Source organism: Bombina bombina, chromosome 4 (genome assembly GCF_027579735.1).
Source record: "Bombina bombina isolate aBomBom1 chromosome 4, aBomBom1.pri, whole genome shotgun sequence".
NCBI classification, from domain to species: Eukaryota; Metazoa; Chordata; class Amphibia; order Anura; family Bombinatoridae; genus Bombina; species Bombina bombina.
In genome coordinates, this window is record NC_069502.1 from 547,881,850 (window position 1) to 547,907,458 (window position 25,609).

Sequence of the window (25,609 nt, forward strand, 5' to 3'; positions counted from 1 at the left end):
GAATACCTGAAATTATCTAAGTGGGCTGTAGCACTGGGTCTGTAACAGAAGATAGTTTAGAATACTTGTCAGGGTCAGGTAACTTTCTGCAATTGTTCAGCAGGAAGCAGACAGAAGACAAGTCAGTAACTTTACCAGGGTCTTGTACCTTTAAGCAGTCCTTGATAGAAGTAGGGGGTAGACAAGCCAGTAAGAAAAGCCACAATCAGAACACAACAAGGCAAGAATAGAGACATGCCAGAAGAGGAACAAACAATTGCAATATCTGTCCACTGGCTGAGCAGCCACTAAAACTTTTAAAACCGCTGTCCCTATGTACCTTACACTGCCATGACAGTATCACACTCCTGGGGCATGACAAGGCCGTTGGGTGAGAGAAGATCTTGCATTTGTGGTTGAAATTAGGTTGATTGTAGTGGGCTTGTCTGAGTTCATTTCAGGTTTTGTGAGTAGTCTTTTGAGGTGTAATGCAGTTGGGGGAAAGTCAAGTTTTGGTTGATCTGGTGGGATGTCCAGAGAAGGAGATTGCAGTCTACCTCCCCATCACCAGCTCAAGAACTCCCTATGACATCAGCAGGTGTGTGCATGATGACATAACAGGAAACAAGTCCCCTAGGGATTTCCTTGTTAATGAGTTTATAGCGAAAGTGGAGGACTTTAAAAGCCCATATCTCAGTCCCCAGACCACTTACAGAGACAACAGTCCCTAATGTGAAAGAGGGGAGACTTTAAGATGCCCCTTTAAGACGCAAGTGATCTCTATAATGTACAATTACCTGTACCCACACTTAAATTGTTGTTTACCCTGAGGGAGAGCTGGGCTCTAACTAAGCTCCCATCTCCCTCCTGTTTGTACTAGAAAGTCAAGTAAGTTTTAAAGGAGAGAATGTCTTCTTTCAAATGATGGCCAATGTGTCCTGCTAGGATGCAGCTGATAACTATTAATAATGGGGATCACCTGCCATACTAGAAAAGGCATAATTAGTAAGTTGTCTGGGATGGTGGCTAATATAGAGCTCATATTTCACCCTCTCATTGGGTTGCTGTGGAAATGACAATTACCTACATAATGTATTTACTACCCCTATACCTTAAAGAGAACATATAACACACAAACATTACCCCTCACATGAAACAGGGGATTACCCATTATTCAAAAGTGGGGCCTCGTGCCCCTTTAGATGACAGGTGTTTGCCATAGAAGTTGCAGTCACCTGTCAACTAGGTGCCCTTTATGTTTTTCTGGGTTTTAAAAAGGAACTTAGTACCCAAAATAATCACTTTAAATGGGGCTAGTAGCCATTATTTTGAACAAAGAGAGGACCCTCTTTCAAAGTAGGGGTCACTTGCCCAGATAGCTCAGCTGATCACCATAGCAAAAGTGATCACTTGATAGAACCATTGGCATATGGAACAACATCAGGAGATGGGTTTCAATTCTGTTCAGCCTCTATACATAGACAAACCTGCGACCCCTTATTTGAAAGCAGCAGTCCTGCTCTTTTACATGAGTATTCCAATGTTTGTCCAGCTACTTGGCAGTTGTTTTAACCTAGTAGCATTAATTTGGGGGATTCTGGTAATTGTAAAAGGTCTTTATTATCCCCTCACTAAATAAATAATTCATATAGGCTGTTTTGATTGCCATAGTAATAATGATCACCTGGCAGCAACAGGAAGCCTCAGTTTGTTGTGTTATAGTTGCTAGGATACATAAATGCATGTTTTTCTAAGCCTATAAACAATGACAGGAATTGAAAGATGTGAGAATATGGTGACTTTAAAAATAGAGGATATCTTGTGAAATTCTATACAGTTTATAGTTTTTGGGACAATTTATTGTTTGTTTTTTAAACCATTTTTCTATGGTAGGTGCTAATTTCAATTTTACTATAAGCTTTCATTACAGGCAGGAAATCTGATATGTTGTCCATGCTGCAATATTTTAAATGCATTGTATATACTTTTATAAGATAAGTGTCTCTTAATTCAAGCATAGATCATTTTTGCACTTAAAGGGCCACTAAACCCAAAATCTTTCTTTCATGATTCAGATAGAACATACAAATTTAAACAACATTGCAATTTACTTCTATTATTTATTTTGCTTCATTTTTGAGATATCCTTATTTGAAGAAAAAGCAATGCACATGGGTGAGCCAATCACATGAGACTTCTATGTGCAGCAACCAATCAGCAGCTACTGAGCATATCTATATATGCTTTTCAGCAAAGAATATCAAGAGAATAAAACAAATTAGATAATAGAAGTAAAATAGAAAGATGTTTTAAAATGCATTCTCTTTCTAAATCATGAAAGAAAAAATGTGGGTATCATGGCCCTTTAATATTAAAATTAAAATCTGTAATGGTATCTAAGCCTATGTTGGCTGTTTATGAAAATGCTCTTCCTGTATATGCATCCAAAGGGTTAACAGGTTTTGTGTTACAAGGACATAAACATGTGCTAGAGCATTTTAATATTAAATTAATGCTTGCATACAGTTATGTGTTTAACCCATGCAAACATACAGTTAAAATATATTACAGAGCAGCAGTGTACTACTGGGTGCTAGCTAAAAACATCTGGTGAGCCAATGACAAGAACCACAAGTGAACAGCCACCTATCACCCTCTAGTTCCCAGCAGTACACAGCTGCTTTGAGCCTACCTAAGTACACTTTTTCAACAAAGGAAACCAAGAAACAAAAGTAAATTTGAAAATAGAAATCCATTGGCAAGTCTTTTAAAATTGCATGCTGTCTGATTCAGGAAAGTGTAATACTGACTTGAATGCCCCTTTAAACATTTATGTGTTGTTAATAAGTAGAATAAATAGCAAGCAATCTGAATAAACAAGTATCTATTGTTTATCAGTTGTATCACAGTAGTTAGAATTATCCCTCAAAAATATGTATTTCTCACACAAAAAAAAACTATTCCAATACAATTGACATACTGGAAAATGAAGTGGAGAATATTGGGGTGCCGACCATAACCAGCATGAGGTCACAGTATAAGACTACAGCTGTACCTCCACGCCTCACTAATAAAGACAGTTATAGCCAAACACCAGGATTATCCTAAAGCAAACATTACGTGTATTAAAGAAATTGAAGTGACAACTTATGAAAACAGATGTGGAATTGGTTAAATCCGCGTGTATTCAAATGATGTATCTTTTAAGTGATAATGTAATCTTGTTTATTGTCTGTGGTTCAGCTCTATTCTCAGTCTAAACTCAGTGCACAACAAAACTTGTAATGATCACTTTTATTTCTTGTTCTAAAGCCTAAATTAAAGGGAGGAAGCATTCCCATGTACTGAAATAAACTCTAGAAAATGTGAGGTTAGCTGTCAAACCATGACAATCTGTAATTATAGCTATTAGCTAGAAATGGAAAAAAGGAATAGCAAAAACTGCAGAATGCAAACGCCCCTTAAGCAGCCAAGAGTAAAGCTCCAGCCAGGTACAGCTCTGCTCACTAGGAAATGAGCTAATGAAGCAGTGAGTGCAGGCAGATGCTCAGCAATGTTAAGACCCACTGCCAAAATCCTAGATTACACACATCAACCACTGTCTGTTGCTTTTCATTCCCTGTCTGCAAAGAGCTGAGCTCTGCCCTCTGCCTGTGATGGAGATCAGTGTACACTGTGTAACCTCTTGATGCACACAGGATACTCAAGTCCTTGCTGAAGCCTGCTCTGGTACCTCATTCCTCCTTCTCCCTACATGCCTGAGTAAAAGACTCAGCATTGTTTTGTTCCTCCCCTCTCACTCCCTGCTTGCTTCTGCCCTCCTCCCTACCACGTCCCTCCTCTATCCTGCAGGACTTGGAGGTACACTTAATTCTGCTACCTCTAGGATAGCTCATCTGTCCCTACCTCTAACAAGGAGGTTTGCACCACTGTGCACAACAGTCTGGGAATGAGGTCCTGGATACCTTGCAAACCATCATATCCTCAATAGGTAAGTTCATTCAAAGCCAGGGTCTTGCTCTTAGATAGTATAATGTGCTGGAATTTGCAGGGGGAATAGGAATGTAGTGCACAGAGAACTTAAAATCACCTGCTAGATGTGCATGGGAATATTGATTCACAATAAAATGTATTTAACAAATACTAAATTAAATCAAGAAATGGAGCTTTCTGTACATATGTAAAACGTATTTAAGAAAAGGAATATGTTTATGTATAGCTTAAACTTTGTGAAAAAATCTCAGGAGTAATTCCTATAATTTATGTATCAATGTATGACAAAATATAGGCATTTTTATTTTGTATTTTTTAACCATAGTACAATATCTTCAATATTAGCTTATATTCATTTTCTATAGTTGTGTCTAGAATTCAGCCCAATGGTTTAGAAGTAATAAACTTTTATGGTTTTTAGGATAAGAACCAAAAATATGGTTCATATTTTAATTCCATCTTTTCTTTTAATTAATGGAATTAAATTTGTAAGCCACCCTGAAAAATAGTCTGCACCATATTAAATTTATATTATGTTCATAGGGGTATGTTCTTAACATTTGCTCATTGTTTCTTGTCAAATAGTTAAACCAAATGTTGGTTAACAAATGGATTAACTAAAGTGTATGTTTAACAAACTACAAACTGAGCATATCTTTAAATACTACAAAAGCTTCCTACAAAAAAATACACAGCATTTAGGATATAGTTAGTAATGAATAGCAACAGTTATAACATATAATTGTACTGGAGCATTGTGCAGATGCATTTATTTACAGACCTGTTGAAGATTAATGCTGCTCCAAAAGTACCTAAATAACAGTTTTTTTTCCTTTTTTCCTGTGAGTATGTTAAAGGTGCCTTGTTTTTTGTATTAAATCCTTCTATGATTAATATCATCCATCTATCTAATCTAATTCTATCTATCTATCTATCTATCTATCTATCTATCTATCTATCTATCTATCTATCTATCTATCTATCTAATCTAATTCTATCATCTATCTATCTATCTATCTATCTATCTATCTATCTATCTATCTATCTATCTATCTATCTATCTATCTATCTATCTATCTATCTATCTATCATCTGTCTATCTATCTCAATATTATGATTTACAATATGCATCATATTATTGGCTAAATAACATACATACAGCATCACTCATGTTTTGTTTAGCTTGCACTGCCACCTACTGGAAATAGCAAATATTGATAGGTTAGATAGTCAGTAGAATAGACAAATTCTGCCACCTACTGGTAAACGTGATAATTGGTTGGACATATGTATGTAAAGATCAGAAACCACCATAGCTTCTTCTTCTTTTTTTTTTTTTAACAAAAACTGTTTTTCTTTGCTCTGTTAATGTCCATATTTAGCAAACCCTTTTTAATCATTTAGTTTTATGTAGCACAAAACACATTTTATGATAACAGGAGCTAGGTTATACTTATCCATACTTCAGGCACACAGGGTCATAATATGTAATTGTCCCTTTAAAAAATAAGCTTTAAAGGGACAGTCTAGTCAAAATTAAACTTTCATGATTCAGATAGGGCATACAGTTTCAAACAAGTTTCCAATTTACTTTAATCATCAAATTTGATTTGTTCTCTTGGTATTGTTTGAAAGCTAAACCTAGATAGGCTCTAACTGATTTCTAAACCGTTGAAAACCACCTCTTATCTCAGTGCCTTTTGACAGTTTCTCACAGTTGGAAAGCACTAGTTCATGTGTGTCATATAGATAACATTCTGCTCACTCCCGTGGAATTGTTTATGAGTCAGCACTAATTGACTAAAATGCAAGTCTGTCAAAATAACTGAGATAAGGGGGCAGTCTGCAGAGGCTTAGGTACAAGGTAATCACAGAGGTAAAAAGTATATTAATATAACAGTGTTGGTTATGCAAAACTGGGGAATGGGTAATAAAGGGATTATCTATCTTTTTTAACTATAACAATTTTCAAGTAGTCTGTCCTTTTAAGGAACCATGGATAGAATAAATTGATCTATTGCTTCCTATTTGCTGTCAAAATCTTTTGCTTAACATGTTTTTATGTGTTTTTGTTTATTGGAACTAAAATAATACACATTTGATCTCCACTTTAACACAAATCATAAGACTTCTTGCTACCTATACTATCTATATACTTAATACATTTACACATTTATAGTGAACATTGTTGCATAATTATAGACATGATTAGTTCCCCCTCTAATTTAGAAAAGCTAAGTGCTTAAAAACCAAATGTCAACAAAGCTATGAAAAGAGAGTTCACATTTTTACACTTGTAGAGTATATCTCAAAGTTAACAAATGATATCAAGAAAAATCACAATTTTAAAGGGCAAAGGTATTTAAATAAATACCAGCATTTAAATATGTATGGTAGTGATGTTCACTGTGCACATTATTTCTTGTGTGCATGTACAAATGCAAAATGTAAAGGGCGCTGTTGAGCTAATATACTGTATGTATACTGTATGTGATCTCTTTTTTTTTCATGATAAATTCTATTTTGTTATGTGACCAGATATTTTCTACATAGCTTGTTTAGATTAGCAATTGATTTGTATCCTAAATACAAATTAAATTTACAATGCTTAAAACACAAACACTAATGAAGTAGCTATGAGATGTTAGCTGAGAGATTTATGTATTTGTAGTGTATAAGCCACACTACTATAGAAAACAGCCACTGTAAAATGATAATAAATATAATTAACTATTACATAGACACAGTTCTTCCAAAGTCGGGCTCTAAAATTAGGAACTGCAAAAATATAAACAAAAAATACTCTTGTATATACTGAGTTGGATTTAAAACTTACTAAGTGTATTATAATGATAAAAATGCTGGCAATTTATTTTCTCTTGAAACTCTTCTCTTGATATCTCTCAGCACCAAAGTCATCTTGGAATTTAATTGTAATTCCTTGTATAGAACACAAGGAGCTATGAAAATGACAAACAGAAAGAGGGTTTACTTAACTGAACTTTTTACGTCAGTATATTCAACTTAACATTGAGGTATTTTTTATTAGTTGTTTCAAATATTTATGAAGTTTAATCCTAGCTTAATCCGGTTTGTTTTTGTCTCATTGTATAGACCAAGACTCTTACAATGGATCGTCTGAAAATAGTCCTTGTTTTCTTTGGCATCCTAACATTCAGTTTTTGCAAAGGAGAGGAGATAGATGAAGACTACATCTGGCACATAGAGAAAATACCTCAGATTGTGAGCTCAGATACCTTTCAGCTTGACAGTCCATCTTTTGCAGCAGAACCTAAACTGGAGCTGAATGGAACTTGTGGCATTGAATGTCAGAAAAACTTGCCACCACCAACTCTAGCTGATTTAGAGAACTATCTTTCATATGAAACTGTGTTTGACAATGGCACACGCACCATGACAAAAGTAAATGTCCAACACTGGACAGAGAAGAATATAACATCTGCAAAACATTCTGTGCGCAGAAAAAGACAGATCTATGGCACTGATAGCAGGTTCAGTATATCAGACAAGCATTTTATGACTAACTACCCCTTCAGTACAGCAGTGAAACTTTCTTCTGGGTGCAGTGGCGTTCTGATTTCACCTAAGCATGTTCTAACTGCAGCACATTGCATTCATGATGGAAAAGATTACATTAAAACTGCCAAGAAGCTTCGAGTAGGAATCCTGAAAATCAGATCTAAGAGGGGTGGCAAAAGACGACGAGGATCAAAAAAGAATAAAGGGGGGATTGCTGATGATGTTGAGCTCTCATCAAAAGATGGAAAGAAACAGAGGCGAAAAGCACACAAAAAAAGATCTGTAACTGAAGAAGAAAAAAGTGCAAGATCTGAAAATGAAAAGGTTCCAGCAGTTGGGAAGCCATCATTCCAATGGACAAGAGTGAAGGCAACTCAGATCCCAAAAGGATGGTTAAGGGAAGTAACAGAGGACATGGCACTTGATTATGATTATGCTGTCCTGGAGCTAAAGCGCCCACAGAAAAAAAAGTACATGGAACTTGGCATCAGCCCGGAAGTTAAAAAGGTGCCAGGAAGTAGAGTGCACTTTTCAGGTTTTGATGAGGATAGGCCTGGTCAGTTGGTTTACCGTTTTTGTGGAGTTTCAGATGAATCTAATGATTTGTTTTATCAGTATTGTGATGCAGATCCTGGCTCCAGTGGGTCTGGAATATATATCCGTCTTAAGGAGCCAAACAAAAAAAAATGGAAGCGCAAGATCATTGCCATCTACTCAGGTCATCAGTGGATGGAAGTTGATGGTGCCCAACAGGATTTTAATGTAGCTGTAAGAATCACTCCACTTAAATATGCACAGATATGTTTCTGGATACACGGAAATCATGCAGACTGCTCTCAAGGATGATCACAAATAAAAGTAGCACCTCTGACATCTGCAGTCGATTAATAGCAGCAAATACAAATTACTGGAAGAACAGTGACCCCTAGCGTCTAAAAAGGCTAAGTGAGAGACAAAAACAAAGCAACATATAGTGATATTGGGTGGACCAGACACTGATCACACTGTTCAAATAAACTTTTTCAAATGAAAAAAGTATATTATATATGTCAAAGATTAAATCTGACATTATATATATATAAAAATAATTAGTTGTGCAATGCTCAAACTGTATAGTGGAATTCTATATTTTTTTTAATCAGAAGGAATCCAGCTAACCACCTGTGGGCATGCACATTTTCTCAGGGTTATTGTATCCTACTCTGCAAAAGAACAGGGTGATTCATGTTAATATGCATCAAACCCACACTCATAGTGATTCTGATAAATATTCTGTGAATAGAGCACTTATTTTTTTTTCTACTATGCTCTTTTCAGCAGTTGACAGATATTGTAGAAGTGGCATTTCAGAATGTCTATTATACCAGTTCTACAGCAATAAAATGATAAGTTATCCAAACAACTTGATGTGCAGTTGTTATTACATGTTCTAAACATGAAATGTAGCTGTCACATCATTTAATATAACAACACCAAGCTTTTTAAAGGGACAGTGTACTTTAAAATGAGCTTCACTTAATGTTTTTTTAAATGAGTTGTTATAACAACTGCAGAGTATTAAAGGTATGATAATAAATTGTTCCCTTGGGTTTATTGCTCATTGAACTCTACTGATAATCTTCAAGAAAATGTGCTTTCAATTTGACTGAGCCTTTAGGAAGAGCAGACCTGGTTCTCTCTCTCATACTTAGGAACTGAAATTGTCATTATGAGTGATGGTTTCAGCAAAAGCTGAGCAAAAGCTGCTTTTTCAATTGAAAGAATAATCCTAAAGGCACGACTTCCAATACATTTAATGCTCTGCAGCTGGTTATTGTGAACACATTAGGAGAACTACAGTCTCCATTTAAGCTTTGTTTTTCTGCATATCTAATTCTAACATCAAAATGAACATTAAAAGGACAGTCAACTAAAAAATTGTTATTGTTTAAAAAGATAGATAATCCCTTTATTACCCATTCCCCAGTTTTGCAAAACCAACACTGTTATATTAATATACTTTTTACTTCTTGTAGAACTTGTATCTAAGCATCTTCTGACCGCTCCTAATCACATGACTTTTAGTTATTATCTATTGACTTGCATTTTAGCCAATTAGTGCAGTGTCTGCCACTAGCCACGAGCGTGATCACAATGCTATCTATATGGCTCACGTGAACTAGCAGTCTCCTGTTGTGAAAAGCAAATAAAAAAACATGCGATAAGAGGCTGTTTTTAGTGGATTAGAAACAGGCAGAAATTTAGAGGTTTACATGTTATAAAGGATATTAATATAACAATGTTGGTTGTGCAAAGCTGGTGAATCGGTAGTAAAGGCATTATCTATCTTTTTAAACAATAACAATTTTTTTGTTGACTGTCCCTTAAAATTTTGCCTTAAAGGGACATACAGCTGTTATTTTCTCTTTACATATCCATAGTATTTACCAGAAAAAATTACATTGCAAAATATCTACATACAAAAAAATGTTTTAAAAGAGGCTCAGATTATTTTTTATCTTTTGAGTTTATATTTTTTACTGTTACATTCCCTTAATTTCACTTTATTTTAAATCAGTGAGCGGTTGACAAAGTTCCTCTGTTTGCCCAAAGTAAAATATATTGTAAATACAGTGGGGGAAATTAGATTATTGTTGTTTTCAAATCAAAACTCTGAGTACCAGATATCAGCAGGGAAAGTAACATCACCACTGCTGCACATTTAACATTTTTTACTATTTATTGACAAATATATATATATATATATTAAAAGCAGAAATCACTATTTGGTTTTTGCTGGAGGTTTTTAAAATAAAATATTTTCCTCATAATTAGAGTGTGTATAAGTGTCAAGCACTTCTTAAAGAAGCATAATAGTGCAATAATAAAGTGCTCTTATATATAAGAGCACTTTATTATTGTACAAATACTTGTGTCTAACTATATGTGTATCCCACCAGCCATATCCTGCACTATTATGTCCCCTTAAATTATATGAAGAGAAGGATAGATCAGAAGGCTCACATTTTTATTGGAATTCACTATTATAGACTAAAAAGAACATCAGAGTAGTTTTACACTTATATTTAAAAAAACATGCAAAATGTTTTATCTGAACCAGTTTGGCTCTTTCTAATGTCATTATCTATTGTGCTGACAGCTTTGTACAATAAGAAATAGTGCCATATGCTATATATGGGGCAACCTGATGTATGGAGGCATGGAATAGTAATAAATAAAAAGGCTAATGAGCAAACATATTACTAGACCTTCACAATGAAAAGAATCTCTGGTAAATATAGTTTATTTTAAGGGTGTTCTAATGACTTTTTTCGATAAATGGTGCTAGAACTAGGCACATACAATTTTATATTCTACATATATTGTAATGAATGGTTAAGGTGCTAACTATGTGTGACCATTCATTAAGATAAGGGTTATACCATTTTAAGTGTTTTTATTTAATTTATTGCATTACTTAATTGATAATATTGTAACAACCAAAATACAATTTCAAAAAAATGCATGACAATGTTGTTTATCGTGTAACATTTTTCTTATGCTTGTAAATCAGGTCATGTTATTGTGCTCACAACTCGTTTTGCTTAGTTTAGCAGCAGACCAGACAGATAATACTTTGGTATTTATTTATCAAAGTATGAAGATACAAAGAGTCATTTATATAGGAAAAATGCATCAGAGATAGAGATGGTTTTAATAACTTCAGTCCTAATTTATTGTACTTTAATGTAGCCTTTAAAATAATAAATAAAAACATGTATATTTTTGTTGCTTGGGTTTTTTATTTCTTCTTATTTTTTATACAGTTTCAGAGTTCTAGTTTTAATTGGTTGCTGGTTGTATGGTGCTAAGACCATATTGTATCAGTCTGATGTACGCTCATAGAAAGTTTGGACACAGTTCAGGTTTGTTGTTTAATTATAGAATGTTTGGAAATGTTTTTGGATCTAGGAGTTGCCGCGCTTAGCTACCTCCCAAATACACAGAGGGATCAACAACCCTCTTACCTATTTATTGGAACCAACGGGAGAAACTATTTGGAGACTTCTCCTGATCCTACTATGGACATTCCTTCTCACACTATGAAAATTAGATTTTACATCAATCTGTTGTAGACTCTCACAATGCAATCATCTTACCTCTTTTATGAAAGCCAACAGAGGTAAGCTCAGGAACTCACACATGTCTTGAGCACCATATCAATAACATTGTTATATAAATTGTTGCAAACACTGCTGCCATATAGATCTCAAGACACAACCACACTCATAAGACTACCTACCTGGGCTTCTATGGAAAGGAGCTAAGTTTCAACAAACAAGGTCAATTTTAAGATAAAAGTGGATTATTTTTAAATGTAGGCTGTTTAAAGTTCATAAAAATTATTTTTTTTACTTTCACATTCCTTTAAAGTCAGTCATCAACTTCCAAGTTGTAAATCACCTTTACCATATAGATTTATTAGTGAACTTTTATTATTATCTAACTGACATAGACATGGAGGTTTATATATATATACACGGAAGGGAACTGTACTCTCATACTGGACCGGGTACACATCCCATGACCCTGCAACATGCTCAGCCCTGGGTGCCACTGGCACTCACAGGAAGCTGTGCTGCTCCCAGTGTCACAGGCAGTTAACCCCAGTCAGGTCTGGGTGCAAGAACCATACAAAACAAATTAATACAACACACAGAAAACCCAGCACTCACTTACAAGCTCTCAGCTAAGATTTAAAAGCAAAAATGGAAAGGTTAGTTACCGCATCTGGCCAAATGGGACAAGCCCAGGTACCTCGTCAAGGTCCTTTCCAATACCTGGGACCCTAAAACAGCCACACAATGCAAGCTTTCAAATCCAAACAAACTGGGAACAAGGGACGGGTGCACAGGAATATGTAATCACCCTAGACATATACAAAACACGGAAGGGAACTGCACTCTCATACTGGACCGGGTACACATCCCATGACCCTGCAACATGCTCAGCCCTGGGTGCCACTGGCACTCACAGGAAGCTGTGCTGCTCCCAGGGTCACAGGCAGTTAACCTCAGTCAGGTCTGGGTGCAAGAACCATAGGGAAAATTACAAAACAAATTAATACAACACACAGAGAAAACCCAGCACTCACTTACAAGCTCTCAGCTAAGATTTAAAAGCAAAAATGGAAAGGTTAGTTACCGCATCTGGCCAAATAGGACAAGCCCAGGTACCTCGTCAAGGTCCTTTCCAATACCTGGGACCCTAAAACAGCCACACAATGCAAGCTTTCAAATCCAAACAAACTGGGAACAAGGGAAGGGTGCACGGGAATATGTAATCACCCTAGACATATACAAAACACGGAAGGGAACTGCACTCTCATACTGGACTGGGTACACATCCCATGACCCTGCAACATGCTCAGCCCTGGGTGCCACTGGCACTCACAGGAAGCTGTGCTGCTCCCAGGGTCACAGGCAGTTAACCCGAGTCAGGTCTGGGTGCAAGAACCATAGGGAAAATTACAAAACAAATTAATACAACACACAGAGAAAACCCAGCACTCACTTACAAGCTCTCAGCTAAGATTTAAAAGCAAAAATGGAAAGGTTAGTTACCGCATCTGGCCAAATAGGACAAGCCCAGGTACCTCGTCAAGGTCCTTTCCAATACCTGGGACCCTAAAACAGCCACACAATGCAAGCTTTCAAATCCAAACAAACTGGGAACAAGGGAAGGGTGCACAGGAATATGTAATCACCCTAGACATATACAAAACACGGAAGGGAACTCCACTCTCATACTGGACCGGGTACACATCCCATGACCCTGCAACATGCTCAGCCCTGGGTGCCACTGGCACTCACAGGAAGCTGTGCTGCTCCCAGAGTCACAGGCAGTTAACCCCAGTCAGGTCTGGGTGCAAGAACCATAGGGAAAATTACAAAACAAATTAATAAAACACACAGAGAAAACCCAGCACTCACTTACAAGCTCTCAGCTAAGATTTAAATGCAAAAATGGAAAGGTTAGTTACCGCATCTGGCCAAATGGGACAAGCCCAGGTACCTCGTCAAGGTCCTTTCCAATACCTGGGACCCTAAAACAGCCACAAAATGCAAGCTTTCAAATCCAAACAAACTGGGAACAAGGGAAGGGTGCACAGGAATATGTAATCACCCTAGACATATACAAAACACGGAAGGGAACTGCACTCTCATACTGGACTGGGTACACATCCCATGACCCTGCAACATGCTCAGCCCTGGGTGCCACTGGCAGTCACAAGAAGCTGTGCTGCTCCCAGGGTCACAGGCAGTTAACCCGAGTCAGGTCTGGGTGCAAGAACCATAGGGAAAATTACAAAACAAATTAATAAAACACACAGAGAAAACCCAGCACTCACTTACAAGCTCTCAGCTAAGATTTAAAAGCAAAAATGGAAAGGTTAGTTACCGCTTCTGGCCAAATGGGACAAGCCCAGGTACCTCGTCAAGGTCCTTTCCAATACCTGGGACCCTAAAACAGCCACACAATGCAAGCTTTCAAATCCAAACAAACTGGGAACAAGGGAAGGGTGCACGGGAATATGTAATCACCCTAGACATATACAAAACACGGAAGGGAACTGCACTCTCATACTGGACTGGGTACACATCCCATGACCCTGCAACATGCTCAGCCCTGGGTGCCACTGGCACTCACAGGAAGCTGTGCTGCTCCCAGGGTCACAGGCAGTTAACCCGAGTCAGGTCTGGGTGCAAGAACCATAGGGAAAATTACAAAACAAATTAATACAACACACAGAGAAAACCCAGCACTCACTTACAAGCTCTCAGCTAAGATTTAAAAGCAAAAATGGAAAGGTTAGTTACCGCATCTGGCCAAATAGGACAAGCCCAGGTACCTCGTCAAGGTCCTTTCCAATACCTGGGACCCTAAAACAGCCACACAATGCAAGCTTTCAAATCCAAACAAACTGGGAACAAGGGAAGGGTGCACAGGAATATGTAATCACCCTAGACATATACAAAACACGGAAGGGAACTCCACTCTCATACTGGACCGGGTACACATCCCATGACCCTGCAACATGCTCAGCCCTGGGTGCCACTGGCACTCACAGGAAGCTGTGCTGCTTCCAGAGTCACAGGCAGTTAACCCCAGTCAGGTCTGGGTGCAAGAACCATAGGGAAAATTACAAAACAAATTAATAAAACACACAGAGAAAACCCAGCACTCACTTACAAGCTCTCAGCTAAGATTTAAATGCAAAAATGGAAAGGTTAGTTACCGCATCTGGCCAAATGGGACAAGCCCAGGTACCTCGTCAAGGTCCTTTCCAATACCTGGGACCCTAAAACAGCCACAAAATGCAAGCTTTCAAATCCAAACAAACTGGGAACAAGGGAAGGGTGCACAGGAATATGTAATCACCCTAGACATATACAAAACACGGAAGGGAACTGCACTCTCATACTGGACTGGGTACACATCCCATGACCCTGCAACATGCTCAGCCCTGGGTGCCACTGGCAGTCACAAGAAGCTGTGCTGCTCCCAGGGTCACAGGCAGTTAACCCGAGTCAGGTCTGGGTGCAAGAACCATAGGGAAAATTACAAAACAAATTAATAAAACACACAGAGAAAACCCAGCACTCACTTACAAGCTCTCAGCTAAGATTTAAAAGCAAAAATGGAAAGGTTAGTTACCGCTTCTGGCCAAATGGGACAAGCCCAGGTACCTCGTCAAGGTCCTTTCCAATACCTGGGACCCTAAAACAGCCACACAATGCAAGCTTTCAAATCCAAACAAACTGGGAACAAGGGAAGGGTGCACAGGAATATGTAATCACCCTAGACATATACAAAACACGGAAGGGAACTGCACTCTCATACTGGAGCGGGTACACATCCCATGACCCTGCAACATGCTCAGCCCTGGGTGCCACTGGCAGTCACAAGAAGCTGTGCTGCTCCCAGGGTCACAGGCAGTTAACCCCAGCCAGGTCTGGGTGCAAGAACCATAGGGAAAATTACAAAACAAATTAATACAACACACAGAGAAAACCCAGCACTCACAAGCTCTCAGCTAAGATTTAAAAGCAAAAATGGAAAGGTTAGTTACCGCATCTGGCCAAATGGGACAAGCCCAGGTACCTCGTCAAGGTCCCTTCCAATACCTGGGACCCTAAAACAGCCACACAATGCAAGCTTTCAAATCCAAACAAACTTGGAACAAGGGAAGGGTGCACAGGAATATGTAATCACACTAGACATATACAAAACACGGAAGGGAACTGCACTCTCATACTGGACCGGGTACACATCCCATGACCCTGCAACATGCTCAGCCCTGCTTGCCACTGACACTCACAAGAAGCTGTGCTGCTCCCAGGGTCACAGGCAGTTAGCCCCAGTCAGGTATGGGTGCAAGAACCATAGTGAAAATTACAAAACAAATTAATACAACACACAGAGAAAACCCAGCACTCACTTACAAGCTCTCAGCTAAGATTTAAAAGCAAAAATGGAAAGGTTAGTTACCGCATCTGGCCAAATGGGACAAGCCCAGGTACCTCATCAAGGTCCTTTCCAATACCTGGGACCCTAAAACAGCCACACAATGCAAGCTTTCAAATCCAAACAAACTGGGAACAAGGGAAGGGTGCACAGGAATATGTAATCACCCTAGACATATACAAAACACGGAAGGCAACTGTACTCTTATACTGGACCGGGTAAACATCCATGACCCTGCAACATGCTCAGCCCTGGGTGCCACTGGCACTCACAGGATGCTGTGCTGCTCCCAGGGTCACAGGTAGTTAACCCCAGTCAGGTCTGGGTGCAAGAAACATAGGGAAAATTACAAAACAAATTAATACAACACACAGAGAAAACCCAGCACTCACTTACAAGCTCTCAGCTAAGATTTAAAAGCAAAAATGGAAAGGTTAGTTACCGCATCTGGCCAAATGGGACAAGCCCAGGTACCTCGTCAAGGTCCTTTCCAATACCTGGGACCCTAAAACAGCCACACAATGCAAGCTTTCAAATCCAAACAAACTGGGAACAAGGGAAGGGTGCACAGGAGTATGTACTCACCCTAGACATATACAAAACACGGAAGGGAACTGCACTCTCATACTGGACCGGGTACACATCCCATGACCCTGCAACATGCTCAGCCCTGCTTGCCACTGGCACTCACAGGAAGCTGTGCTGCTCCCAGGGTCACAGGCAGTTAACCCCAGTCAGGTCTGGGTGCAAGAACCATAGGGAAAATTACAAAAAAAATTAATACAACACACAGAGAAAACCCAGCACTCACTTACAAGCTCTCAGCTAAGATTTAAAAGCAAAAATGGAAAGGTTAGTTACCACATCTGGCCAAATGGGACAAGCCCAGGTACCTCGTCAAGGTCCTTTCCAATACCTGGGACCCTAAAACAGCCACACAATGCAAGCTTTCAAATCCAAACAAACTGGGAACAAGGGAAGGGTGCACAGAAATATGTAATCACCCTAGACATATACAAAACACGGAAGGGAAATGCACTAGGGTTAACTGCCTGTGACCCTGGGAGCAGCACAGCTTCCTGTGAGTGCCAGTGACACCCAGGGCTGTGCATGTTGCAGGGTCATGGGATGTGTACCCGGTGCAGTATGAGAGTGCAGTTCCCTTCCGTGTTTTGTATATGTCTAGGGTGATTAAATATTCCTGTGCACCCTTCCCTTGTTCCCAGTTTGTTTGGATTTGAAATCTTGCATTGTGTGACTGTTTTAGGGTCCCAGGTATTGGAAAGGACCTTGACGAGGTACCTGGGCTTGTCCCATTTGGCCAGATGCGGTAACTAACCTTTCCATTTTTGCTTTTAAATCTTAGCTGATAGCTTGTAAGTGAGTGCTGGGTTTTCTCTGTGTGTTGTATTAATTTGTTTTGTAATTTTCCCTATGGTTCTTGCACCCAGTCCGGACTGGGGTTAAATGCCTGTGACCCTGGGAACAGCACAGCTTCCTGTGAGTGCCAGTGGCACCCAGGGCTGAGCATGTTGCAGGGTCATGGGATGTGTACCCGGTCCAGTATGAGAGTGCAGTTCCCTTCCGTGTTTTGTATATGTCTAGGGTGATTGCATATTCCTGTGCACCCTTCCCTTGTTCCCAGTTTGTTTGGATTTGAAAGCTTGCATTGTGTGGCTTTTTTAGGGTCCCAGGTATTGGAAAGGACCTTGACGAGGTGCCTGGGCTTGTCCCATTTGGCCAGATGCAGTAACTAACCTTTCCATTTTTGCTTTTAAATCTTAGCTGAGAGCTTGTAAGTGAGTGCTGGGTTTTCTGTGTGTTGTATTAATTTGTTTTGTATGGTTCTTGCACCCAGACCTGACTGGGGTTAACTGCCTGTGACCCTGGGAGCAGCACAGCTTCTTGTGAGTGCCAGTGGCACCCAGGGCTGAGCATGTTGCAGGGTCATGGGATGTGTACCCGGTCCGGTATGAGAGTGCAGTTCCCTTCCGTGTTTTGTATATGTCTAGGGTGATTACATATTCCTGTGCACCCTTCCCTTGTTCCCAGTTTGTTTGGATTTGAAAGCTTGCATTGTGTGGCTGTTTTAGGGTCCCAGGTATTGGAAAGGACCTTGACGAGGTACCTGGGCTTGTCCCATTTGGCCAGATGCGGTAACTAACCTTTCCATTTTTGCTTTTAAATCTTAGCTGAGAGCTTGTAAGTGAGTGCTGGGTTTTTTCTGTGTGTTCTCATGAACATGCAGCAGAGCATACATTCATTCAAAGGGTTAAATTACTGGTGGATAACACACAACAGTGATTTAATTCCTTACTCCCTTAAATCACATGCAACAGCCATGTGTTAAGCTTGTATGATTACCTGTATGATGCATAAACATTGATTTTGAAGTCCCCTTAATTAATACTAAAAAAGTGTATCTATCCACTACACATACTAAAGCATCATACTAAGGCATATAAAGACATGCAGCAGCAATGCACACCTAGAAATTGTGTGTATGTATATACAATTTTTATAAAAGTATATATATATATATATATATATATATATATATATATATATATATATATATATATATATATATATATATATACTTTTATAAAAATTGTCTCTTTTAAGATTTTTATCTTTAGTGTGACGAGCCTTACTTCTGTCCAAGCATGCATTGAAGGCAAAGAGCAGTAAATCATTCTAGGAAGGGGGTCTGCTCCTCTGAAAAATGGCTGTGCCTTTTTGAGATCAAATACACAATAGATGCAGTTATGTTGTGTGTAACAATGAAACATAACAAATAATGGCTGACATCAGAGTGTTGTTGTGTGTCACAGTGAAACATAAAAATAATGGCTGACATCAGAGTGTTGTTGTGTTTAACAGTGAAACATAAAAATAACGGCTGACATCAGAGTGTTGTTGTGTGTAACAGTGAAACATAAAAATAATGGCTGACATCAGAGTGTTGTTGTGTTTAACAGTGAAACATAAAAATAACAGCTGACATCAGAGTGTTGTTGTGTGTAACAGTGAAACATAAAAATAATGGCTGACATCAGAGTGTTGTTGTGTTTAACAGTGAAACATAAAAATAACAGCTGACATCAGAGTGTTGTTGTGTGTCACAGTGAAACATAAAAATAACAGCTGACATCAGAGTGTTGTTGTGTGTAACAGTGAAACATAAAAATAACGGCTGACATCAGAGTGTTGTTGTGTGTCACAGTGAAACATAAAAATAACGGCTGACATCAGAAAGTTGTTGTGTGTAACAGTGAAACATAAAAATAATGGCTGGCATCAGAGTGTTGTTGTGTGTCACAGTGAAACATAAAAATAACGGCTGACATCAGAGTGTTGTTGTGTGTAACAGTGAAACATAAAAATAACGGCTGACATCAGAGTGTTGTTGTGTGTAACAGTGAAACATAAAAATAACGGCTGACATCAGAGTGTTGTTGTGTGTCACAGTGAAACATAAAAATAACGGCTGACATCAGAGTGTTGTTGTGTGTCACAGTGAAACATAAAAATAACGGCTGACATCAGAGTGTTGTTGGGGGTCTGCTCCTCTGAAAAATGGCTGTGCCTTTTTGAGATCAAATACACAATAGATGCAGTTATGTTGTGTGTAACAGTGATGCATAAATAACAGCTGACATCAGAGTGTTGTTGTGTGTAACAGTGAAACATAAATAACGGCTGACATCAGAGTGATGTTGTGTGTAACAGTGAAACATAAAAATAACGGCGGACATCAGAGTGTTGTTGTGTAACAGTGAAACATAACAAATAACGGCTGACATCAGAGTGATGTTGTGTGTAACAGTGAAACATAACAAATAGCGACTGACATCAGAGTGTTGTTGTGTGTAACAGTGAAACATAACAAATAGCGACTGACATCAGAGTGTTGTTGTGTGTAACAGTGAAAGATAACAAATAACGGCTGACATCAGAGTGATGTTGTATGTCACAGTGAAACATAAAAATAACGGCTGACATCAGAGTGTTGTTGTGTGTCACAGTGAAACATAAAAATAACGGCGGACATCAGAGTGTTGTTGTGTGTAAAAGTGATACATAACAAATAACGGCTGACATTAGAGTGTTGTTGTGTGTAACAGTGAAACATAAATAACAGTTGACATCAGAGTGTTGTTGTGTAACAGTGAAACATAACAAATAACGGCTGACATCAGAGTGATGTTGTGTGTAACAGTGAAACATAACAAATAGCGACTGACATCAGAGTGTTGTTGTGTGTAACAGTGAAACATAACAAATAACGGCTGACATCAGAGTGTTGTTGTGTGTAACAGTGATATATAACAAATAACGGCTGACATTAGAGTGTTGTTGTGTGTAACAGTGAAACATAAATAACGGCTGACATCAGAGTGTTGTTGTTTAACAGTGAAAGATAACAAATAACGGCTGACATCAGAGTGATGTTGTGTGTAACAGTGAAACATAACAAATAGCGACTGACATCAGAGTGTTACGAGTATAGTCTATATCATAGAAGATAGAGACTGAAAGAATGCACCTAAGTAGCACTTCAGTTCCTTGTGAAGTTATTAGTATAAATATGAAACTTAAACAGCCATTGTGAGCCAAAGGGTTGAAAGGAAATTAAAACATAACTTTTATTAAATCAAAATTCGATTAAAATATTTTTGTGTAAGTGTGTGTACTTTAAAAACACATAGCAACTTTACTGAAGATAAAAAAGTGGCACTAAATATCAAGTGGATAGATTACCTCTATTTTGAAATATTCTTGGATTATATAAATAGTAAATATAAATCTATCCAATGGATAATTGGCTTATGTCTTGGGGTATTATACACCACTGTGTAATTCAAAATTCTATCATGCAGACATTCACATATATAGTTGTGCAATCGTTTTAGAAAAGTAAATGACTTACTAGCAGTGAAGGATACTTAGTAACTAATATACCTGGGTAATTTGGTATTTTTCACTTTCTGGATAAGTGAATCTCTATATAAACATTATTCACTCCTTCAGATAAATTACTGAGTCCCTGATAGTTGCAAGTTCATAATATGAACATAACAAATAGCGACTGACATCAGAGTGTTGTTGTGTGTAACAGTGAAACATAACAAATAATGGCTGACAGAGTGTTGTTGTGTGTAACAGTGAAACATAAATAACGGCTGACATCAGAGTGTTGTTGTTTAACAGTGAAACATAACAAATAACGGCTGACATCAGAGTGTTGTTGTTTAACAGTGAAACATAACAAATAACGACTGACATCAGAGTGTTGTTGTGTGTAACAGTGAAACATAAATAACGGCTGACATCAGAGTGTTGTTGTTTAACAGTGAAACATAACAAATAACGGCTGACATCAGAGTGTTGTTGTTTAACAGTGAAACATAACAAATAACGACTGACATCAGAGTGATGTTGTGTGTAACAGTGAAACATAACAAATAGCGACTGACATCAGAGTGTTGTTGTGTGTAACAGTGAAACATAACAAATAACAGCTGACATCAGAGTGTTGTTGTGTGTCACAGTGAAACATAAAAATAACGGCAGACATCAGAGTGTTGTTGTGTGTAACAGTGAAACATAACAAATAACGGCTGACATCAGAGTGATGTTGTGTGTAACAGTGAAACATAACAAATAGCGACTGACATCAGAGTGTTGTTGTGTGTAACAGTGAAACATAACAAATAATGGCTGACATCAGAGTGTTGTTGTGTGTCACAGTGAAACATAAAAATAACGGCTGACATCAGAGTGTTGTTGTGTGTCACAGTGATACATAACAAATAACGGCTGACGACATCAGAGTGTTGTTGTGTAACAGTGAAACATAACAAATAACGGCAGACATCAGAGTGTTGTTGTGTAACAGTGAAACATAACAAATAACGGCTGACATCAGAGTGTTGTTGTGTAACAGTGAAACATAACAAATAGCGACTGACATCAGAGTGTTGTTGTGTGTCACAGTGAAACATAACAAATAATGGCTGACATCAGAGTGTTGTTGTGTGTCACAGTGAAACATAAAAATAACGGCTGACATCAGAGTGTTGTTGTGTGTCACAGTGATACATAACAAATAACGGCTGACGACATCAGAGTGTTGTTGTGTGTCACAGTGATATATAACAAATAACGGCTGACATCAGAGTGTTGTTGTGTGTCACAGTGAAACATAACAAATAGCGACTGACATCAGAGTGTTGTTATGTGTAACAGTGAAACATAACAAATAATGGCTGACATCAGAGTGTTGTTGTGTGTCACAGTGAAACATAAAAATAACGGCTGACATCAGAGTGTTGTTGTGTGTCACAGTGATACATAACAAATAACGGCTGACGACATCAGAGTGTTGTTGTGTGTCACAGTGATATATAACAAATAACGGCTGACATCAGAGTGTTGTTGTGTGTAACAGTGAAACATAACAAATAATGGCTGACATCAGAGTGTTGTGTGTCACAGTGAAACATAAAAATAACGGCTGACATCAGAGTGTTGTTGTGTGTCACAGTGATACATAACAAATACCGGCTGACATCAGAGTGTTGTTGTGTGTCACAGTGATACATAACAAATAACGGCTGACATCAGAGTGTTGTTGTATGTAAAAGTGATACATAACAAATAACGGCTGACATTAGAGTGTTGTTGTGTGTAACAGTGAAACATAAATAACAGTTGACATCAGAGTGTTGTTGTTTAACAGTGAAACATAACAAATAACGGATGACATCAGAGTGATGTTGTGTGTAACAGTGAAACATAACAAATAACGGCTGACATCAGAGTGTTGTTGTGTGTAACAGTGAAACATAAATAACGGCTGACATCAGAGTGTTGTTGTTTAACAAGTGAAACATAACAAATAATGGATGACATCAGAGTAATGTTGTGTGTAACAGTGAAACACAACAAATAAGACTGACATCAGAGTGATGTTGTGTGTAACAGTGAAACACAACAAATAAGACTGACATCAGAGTGATGTTGTGTGTAACAGTGAAACACAACAAGACTGACATCAGAGTGATGTTGTGTGTAACAGTGAAACACAACAAATAAGACTGACATCAGAGTATTGTTGTGTGTCACAGTGATATATAACAAATAACGGCTGACATCAGAGTGTTGTGTGTCACAGTGAAACATAACAAATAGTGACTGACATCAGAGTGTTGTTGTGTGTAACAGTGAAACATAACAAATAATGGCTGACATCAGAGTGTTGTTGTGTGTCACAGTGAAACATAAAAATAACGGCTGACATCAGAGTGTTGTTGTGTGTAACAGTGATACATAACAAATAATGGCTGACATCAGAGTGTTGTTGTGTGTCACAGTGAAACATAAAAATAACGGCTGACATCAGAGTGTTGTTGTGTGTCACAGTGATACATAACAAATAACGGCTGACGACATCAGAGTGTTGTTGTGTGTCACAGTGATACATAACAAATAACGGCTGACATCAGAGTGTTGTTGTGTGTCACAGTGAAACATAACAAATAACGGCTGACATTAGAGTGTTGTGTGTAACAGTGAAACATAAATAACAGTTGACATCAGAGTGTTGTTGTTTAACAGTGAAACATAACAAATAACGGATGACATCAGAGTGATGTTGTGTGTAACAGTGAAACATAACAAATAACGGCTGACATCAGAGTGTTGTTGTGTGTAACAGTGAAACATAAATAACGGCTGACATCAGAGTGTTGTTGTTTAACAGTGAAACATAACAAATAATGGATGACATCAGAGTAATGTTGTGTGTAACAGTGAAACACAACAAATAAGACTGACATCAGAGTGATGTTGTGTGTAACAGTAAAACACAACAAATAAGACTGACATCAGAGTGATGTTGTGTGTAACAGTGAAACACAACAAGACTGACATCAGAGTGATGTTGTGTGTAACAGTGAAACACAACAAATAAGACTGACATCAGAGTGATGTTGTGTGTAACAGTGAAACACAACAAATAAGACTGACATCAGAGTGATGTTGTGTGTAACAGTGAAACACAACAAATAAGACTGACATCAGAGTGATGTTGTGTGTAACAGTGAAACACAACAAATAAGACTGACATCAGAGTGATGTTGTGTGTAACAGTGAAACACAACAAATAAGACTGACATCAGAGTGTTGTTGTGTGTAACAGTGAAACACAACAAATAAGACTGACATCAGAGTGTTGTTGTGTGTAACAGTGAAACACAACAAATAAGACTGACATCAGAGTGTTGTTGTGTGTAACAGTGAAACACAACAAATAAGACTGACATCAGAGTGTTGTTGTGTGTAACAGTGAAACACAACAAATAAGACTGACATCAGAGTGTTGTTGTGTGTAACAGTGAAACACAACAAATAAGACTGACATCAGAGTGTTGTTGTGTGTAACAGTGAAACACAACAAATAAGACTGACATCAGAGTGTTGTTGTGTGTAACAGTGAAACACAACAAATAAGACTGACATCAGAGTGTTGTTGTGTGTAACAGTGAAACACAACAAATAAGACTGACATCAGAGTGTTGTTGTGTGTAACAGTGAAACACAACAAATAAGACTGACATCAGAGTGTTGTTGTGTGTAACAGTGAAACACAACAAATAAGACTGACATCAGAGTGTTGTTGTGTGTAACAGTGAAACACAACAAATAAGACTGACATCAGAGTGTTGTTGTGTGTAACAGTGAAACACAACAAATAAGACTGACATCAGAGTGATGTTGTGTGTAACAGTGAAACACAACAAATAAGACTGACATCAGAGTGTTGTTGTGTGTAACAGTGAAACACAACAAATAAGACTGACATCAGAGTGTTGTTGTGTGTAACAGTGAAACACAACAAATAAGACTGACATCAGAGTGTTGTTGTGTGTAACAGTGAAACATAACAAATAACGGCCCCCATTCTAATCCACTAGATATTGTGCAAAATCTTTCAAATGATCTTAGAAAATTTTATTTTTTTTCTTTGATGTTCCAGTTCATTAGAAATATAGAGTTTCAATAAGTTAATTCACCTGAGTTATATATACTGTATATAATACATTTGACGTTCTTACATTCGGATTGGCAAAATATGTGAAAAACTGTAAGAAGACAGCTGTGTGTTAGTTTTGCACTTTGCTACTTGGATGCAAAATATGCAAACAATCAGTGTTAGAGGAAAGAATGTGTGACCCAATTCTCAAAAACTCGCCACCAGCACTTACTGAGCACTATACTATATAGTAAATATCTTTCCTTCACATAAATACTAGTAAACTCCACTTAATTATAAACACAGTTCCCAAGGTAAAAATTGCCTTCAAACAACCCTTTAATGGAATTGTAATACTGACAATGCCCTTGAAGACTGTCACCAAACCAGAGAGCTATTAAGAATCAAAGTAATTCAGTATTGAGGATTTAGGTGATATTTATCAACGCATCAATCTCAGTGCATTCGCCGGCGTCAATACGCTCGCCAGACATCGCTGACCCGGATCCACATACAATGCCCTTATTTATAAAAAAAAACATTCAAAAA

General features: G+C 38.0%; 1 protein-coding gene across 1 annotated transcript; it reads left to right on the forward strand.

Annotated features, from left to right (window-relative positions):
• Nucleotides 1–3,599: 3,599 nt before the first annotated feature.
• On the forward strand, nt 3,600–11,279 carry PRSS35 (serine protease 35). The gene is made up of 2 exons (XM_053709085.1): nt 3,600–3,970; nt 7,087–11,279. The coding sequence occupies exon 2, from the start codon at nt 7,102–7,104 to the stop codon at nt 8,356–8,358; it is 1,257 nt and encodes a 418-aa protein (XP_053565060.1). The 5' UTR covers nt 3,600–3,970; nt 7,087–7,101; the 3' UTR covers nt 8,359–11,279.
• Nucleotides 11,280–25,609: the final 14,330 nt, after the last annotated feature.

Bases quoted from the DNA above. Each gene is read 5' to 3' on its own strand.
- PRSS35 (XM_053709085.1), top strand. From the start codon at position 7,102: ATGGATCGTCTGAAAATAGTCCTTGTTTTCTTTGGCATCCTAACATTC.